The following is a 6,095-nucleotide window of genomic DNA, read 5'->3' as shown; positions in this document are numbered from 1 at the left end:
AAGGAGAATGGTCTAATGCCTCCCATCAGAATGACCTGTAGAACACACCTGACTCTCCTCCACCAGTCATACCAGACGAATGGTCTAATGTCTCCCATCAGAATGACCTGTAGAACACACCTGACTCTCCTCACCAGTCATACAAGGAGAATGGTCTAATGCCTCCCATCAGAATGACCTGTAGAACACACCTGACTCTCCTCCACCAGTCATACCAGACGAACGGTCTAATGTCTCCCATCAAAAAGAAAGCAAGCACTTGTTCAGAGTGAGCGGTCTGTCTACCAGAAGATGGTTGATGACTGCTAGACCACCAGTCAAGACCTGCAGTCGTCTCTGGGGGCCCCTACTGAACCAGCAAGCAAAGACATCAGGATGCATCAATCCTCAATCCTCTCAGTATTAACTCATAATAGGGGTTAGAGGTCAATCTTCTCAGAATAACACAGTTGAGCACATGGGAATGGTTTGCTTTAATGGATATGACCCTAGTTCCATTGATGGTGGGAGGAGTGACAATGAAGAAATATACAGTGGTAGAGGAAGTATAGACTAAATAATTGACTGTCTCTTCCTCTGTTTCACCGCGTCGTCAGCAGGGCCTTGTGTGTGTGGTCAGAACATGAAGGAGGAGGAGGGTCTATAAGTCTACAACTGGAGATCACAGTCTCACTTAGCATCAAGACAGGATGAAACTCACACTGCTCTGCTGGCAGCTCTGTAAGTACTCTCTCTCCCTGTGTGTGTGTGTGTGTGTGTGTGTGTGTGTGTGTGTGTGTGTGTGTGTGTGTGTGTGTGTGTGTGTGTGTGTGTGTGTGTGTGTGTGTGTATGTGTGTGTGTGTTTGTGTGTGTGTGTGTGTGTGTGTGTGTGTGTGTGTGTGTGTGTGTGTGTGTGTGTGTGTGTGTGTGTGTGTGTGTGTATGTGTGTGTGTGTTTGTGTGTGTGTGTGTGTGTGTGTGTGTGTGTGTGTGTGTGTGTGTGTGTGTGTGTGTGTGTGTGTGTGTGTGTGTGTGTGTGTGTGTGTGTGTGTGTGTGTGTGTGTTTCGGCAGGTGAGATGGAACATCTATATAATATCTATATGGTTTAATATCTGTATAGTTTAATATCTATATAGTTTAATATCTATATAGTTTAATATCTATATAGTTTAATATCTATATAGTTTAATATCTATATGGTTTAATATCTATATGGTTTAATATCTATATAGTTTAATATCTATATAGTTTAATATTGCTATTTCGCAACAAAGTCTCCTTCACTCATGCTGCCAAACATACCCTCGTAAAACTGACTATCCTATCGATCCTTGACTTCGGTGATGTCATTTATAAAATAGCCTCCAGCACTCTACTCAGTAATTTGGATGCAGTCTATCACAGTGCCATCCGTTTTGTCACCAAAGTCCCATATTACTACCCCCCACTGCGACCTGTATGCTCTCGTTGGCCGGCCCTCGCTTCATATTCGTTGCCAAACCCACTGGCTCCAGATAATCTATGTCTTTGCTAGGTAAAGCCCCGCCTTATATCAGCTCACTGGTCACCATAGCAACACCCACCGGTAGCAATAACCTTTAAGCATCAGCTGTCAGAGCAGCTCACTGATCACTGTACCTGTAAGTAGCCCATCTGTGAATAACCCATCCAACTACCTCATCCTCATATTGTTATTTTTAATTGTTTTGCTCCTTTGCACCTCAGTATCACTACTTGCATCTTCTGCACATCTATCACTCCAGTGTTTACTTGCTAAACTGTAATTACTTAGACACTACGACCTATTTATTGCCTGAACTCCCTAATCTTACCTTATTTTGATATGAGTCTGGAAGGAGCGTTTGCAGTCTAGCCAGACACCTAGGTACTTATAGACGTCCACATATTCTAGGTCGGAACCATCCAGGGTGGTGATACTAGTCGGGCATGCGGGTGCAGGCAGCGACCGGTTGAAAAGCATGCATTTGGTTTTACTAGCGTTTAAGAGCAGTTGGAGGCCACGGAAGGAGTGTTGTATGGCATTGAAGCTTGTTTGGAGGTTAGATAGCACAGTGTCCAAAGACGGGCCGAAGGTATATAGAATGGTGTCGTCTGCGTAGAGGTGGATCAGGGAATCGCCCGCAGCAAGAGCAACATCATTGATATACACAGAGAAAAGAGTCGGCCCGAGAATTGAACCCTGTGGCACCCCCATAGAGACTGCCAGAGGACCAGACAGCATGCCCTCCGATTTGACGCACTGAACTCTGTCTGCAAAGTAATTGGTGAACCAGGCAAGGCAGTCATCCGAAAAACCGAGGTTCCTGAGTCTGCCGATAAGAATATGGTGATTGACAGAGTCGAAAGCCTTGGCAAGGTCGATGAAGATGGCTGCACAGTACTGTCTTTTATCGATGGCGGTTATGATATCGTTGAGTACCTTGAGTGTGGCTGAGGTGCACCCATGACCGGCTCGGAAACCAGATTGCACAGCGGAGAAGGTGCGGTGGGATTCGAGATGGTCAGTGACCTGTTTGTTGACTTGGCTTTCGAAGACCTTAGATAGGCAGGGCAGGATGGATATAGGTCTGTAACAGTTTGGGTCCAGGGTGTCTCCCGCCTTTGAAGAGGGGGATGACTGCGGCAGCTTTCCAATCCTTGGGGATCTCAGACGATATGAAAGAGAGGTTGAACAGGCTGGTAATAGGGGTTGCGACAATGGTGGCAGATAGTTTCAGAAATAGAGGGTCCAGATTGTCAAGCCCAGCTGATTTGTACGGGGCCAGGTTTTGCAGCTCTTTCAGAACATCTGCTATTTGGATTTGGGTAAAGGAGAACCTGGAGAGGCTTGGGCGAGGAGCTGCGGGGGGGGGCGGAGCTGTTGGCCGAGGTTGAAGTAGCCAGGCGGAAGGCATGGCCAGCCGTTGAGAAATGCTTATTGAAGTTTTCGATAATCATGGATTTATCAGTGGTGACCGTGTTACCTAGCCTCAGTGCAGTGGGCAGCTGGGAGGAGGTGCTCTTGTTCTCCATGGACTTCACGGTGTCCCAGAACTTTTTGGAGTTGGAGCTACAGGATGCAAACTTCTGCCTGAAGAAGCTGGCCTTAGCTTTCCTGACTGACTGCGTGTATCATGTACCATAGTGATAGTTCTCTCTGTGCGTTTCAGTGTTTCCATCATGTACCATAGTGATAGTTCTCTCTGTGTGTTTCAGTGTTTCCATCATGTACCATAGTGATAGTTCTCTCTGTGTGTTTCAGTGTTTACATCATGTACCATAGTGATAGTTCTCTCTGTGTGTTTCAGTGCTGTTGAGTACACTGGTATACTGTAGCCTCGGACAAGGTGGAGGTGAGTACATTTCTCTATATTCATCACCTGTTCTATAATAGTAACATTTCTCTATAGTCATCACCTGTTCTATAATAGTAACATTTCTCTATATTCATCACCTGTTCTATAATAGTAACATTTCTCTATATTTCTCTCTCTCAGCCAATCATCAGTTATTTGTGTAAGTACTGTGCTTGTTGAGTGCCCTTCCCTCTAAGTCTGTTGTCAATTTGCTGTACAATATCATTGTATCTGGTCGACCACAATTTTTTTCCAGAAGTTTGCTAAGGTTTGGTATTAGGCTGACTGGTCAGCTATTTGAGCCAGTAAAGGGGGCTTTACTATTCTTAGGAATGACTTTAGCTTCTCTCCAGGCCTGAGGGCAAACGCTCTCTAGTAGGTTTAAATTAAAGATGTGGCAAATTCATCCGCTATTACAGTCAGTTATTTCCCATCCAAGTTGTCAGAACCCGGTGGCTTGTTGATAGACAACAATAATTTCACACTGACATACGGAATTCAAAGCACAATTCTTGTTCTTTCATAATTTGGTCAGATAATTGGATGTGTAGTGTCAGCATTTGTTGCTGGCATATCATAACTAAGTTTGCCTATCTTGCCAATTAAAGTTTCTTAGGGCTAGGCCCCTTTTTTCTCAATTTCGCCTGCATGACGTGCCCAAAGTAATCTGCCTGGTTCTCAGGCCCTGAAGCCAGGATATGCTAATAATATATAATAATAATATATAATATATATAATATAATTGGTACCATTGAAAGAAAACACTTTGAAGTTGAAGTTTGTAGAAATGTTAAAATAATGTAGGCGACTATAACACAATAGATTGGTTGGAGAAAATCCAAAGAAAAACCATCCAGAATAAAAACAAATTGAGAGACCATCCTAATTTTAAAGATTAGCTCTCTGGATGCAATTCCTATGGCTTCCACAGGGTGTCAGAAGTCTATGTTCAAGGTTTTAGGCTTGTAACTTCAAAAACTAAGAAGAAATCTAAGTTTTAGCACAGGGACACAGTCTTGGAAATTCGTACTATGAAGGCACCTGCTAAAATCGGTTTCCTATTGAACATACTTCTTTCCATAAGATAGTTTGATTATATTTTAGGGTATCTTGAGGAGTGTATAGAAACATATTTGACTTGTTGAAACAAAGTTTCAAACAATCGCATGGCATGCTTTTGCTGTAATAGCTACTGTTAATCAGAGATAGATGAAGAAGAATCTTTCAACAAGACACGTATATGTACCTAAATGTTAAAAATCCATCAATTTTACGATTATTGACTTGAATTGCTCCAGTTTCACCAGAAGTTGTCCCACTAGCCCTAAGAAGCTCTGATTGAACCATGTTGTAAAGTGTTGATAACTGTAGCTCTGATTGAACCATGTTGTAAAGTGTTGATAACTGTATCTCTGATTGAACCATGTTGTAAAGTGTTGATAACTGTATCTCTGATTGAACCATGTTGTAAAGTGTTGATAACTGTATCTCTGATTGAACCATGTTGTAAAGTGTTGATAACTGTATCTCTGATTGAACCATGTTGTAAGTGTTGATAACTGTAGCTCTGATTGAACCATGTTGTAATGTGTTGATTACTGTATCTCTGATTGAACCATGTTGTAAAGTGTTGATAACTGTATCTCTGATTGACCATGTTGTAAAGTGTTGATTACTGTATCTCTGATTGAACCATGTTGTTAAGTGTTGATAACTGTAGCTCTGATTGAACCATGTTGTAAAGTGTTGATAACTGTATCTCTGATTGAACCATGTTGTAAAGTGTTGATTACTGTATCTCTGATTGAACCATGTTGTAAAGTGTTGATAACTGTAGCTCTGATTGAACCATGTTGTAAAGTGTTGATAACTGTTGCTCTGATTGAACCATGTTGTAAAGTGTTGATAACTGTATCTCTGATTGAACCATGTGTAAAGTGTTGATAACTGTAGCTCTGATTGAACCATGTTGTAAAGTGTTGATAACTGTAGCTCTGATTGAACCATGTTGTAAAGTGTTTGATAACTGTATCTCTGATTGAACCATGTTGTAAAGTGTTGATAACTGTATCTCTGATTGAACCATGTTGTAAAGTGTTGATAACTTTAGCTCTGATTGAACCAGTTGTAAAGTGTTGATAACTGTAGCTCTGATTGAACCATGTTGTAAAGTGTTGATAACTGTAGCTCTGATTGAACCATGTTGTAAAGTGTTGATAACTGTATCTCTGATTGAACCATGTTGTAAAGTGTTGATTACTGTATCTCTGATTGAACCATGTTGTAAAGTGTTGATAACTGTAGCTGACAAAAGTGAAGTAGTTGGCAATATCAGTTGGTTTAGTGATGAATGATTCAATGAATGATGGAGCTGAGTTTGCCTTTTTCCCAAAAATGTATTTAAGGTATTGTGATGTCATTATGGGGTATTGTGATGTCATGATGGGGTATTGTGATGTCATGATGGGGTATTGTGATGTCATGATGGCTCCAAGCTTTTTAGTATATAATTATTTATCATTTATTTGTGTTTATATTAGTCACATGATTTCTTAATTTGCAGTATGTTTGCCAATCAGTTGGGCTGCCAGATTTATTTCATGCCTTTTGTCTCATCCCTCTCAACCATAAATTTTTGAATTCCTCATCAATCCAAGGGGATTTAACAGTTTTTACAGTCATTTTTCTTAATCGGTGCATGCTTATTAATAGCTGGAATAAGCAATTTCATAAATGCGTCAAGTGCAGCGTCTGTTTGA

At 41.3% G+C, this 6,095-nt stretch overlaps 1 protein-coding gene across 3 annotated transcripts in view; it reads left to right on the top strand.

Moving 5' to 3' along the window:
- The first annotated feature begins 627 nt into the window (after positions 1-627).
- LOC116353897 (Fc receptor-like protein 5) overlaps positions 628-6,095 on the top strand; it is a 238,553-nt gene continuing 233,085 nt past the window's right edge. Inside the window, exons 1-2 of one of the 3 annotated variants that reach the window (XM_031791558.1) lie at positions 628-720; positions 3,289-3,333. In XM_031791558.1, the coding sequence (XP_031647418.1) occupies positions 690-720; positions 3,289-3,333 (76 nt within the window). In that variant the 5' untranslated portion in view covers positions 628-689. The remainder of the gene's footprint in view (positions 721-3,288; positions 3,334-6,095) is intronic. The other 2 variants (XM_031791560.1, XM_031791561.1) reach the window with 2 other exon arrangements.

The sequence above is a fragment of the Oncorhynchus kisutch genome, linkage group LG16 (genome assembly GCF_002021735.2).
Source record: "Oncorhynchus kisutch isolate 150728-3 linkage group LG16, Okis_V2, whole genome shotgun sequence".
Taxonomy (NCBI): domain Eukaryota; kingdom Metazoa; phylum Chordata; class Actinopteri; order Salmoniformes; family Salmonidae; genus Oncorhynchus; species Oncorhynchus kisutch.
This window is presented reverse-complemented; position numbering and strand designations above follow the sequence as displayed.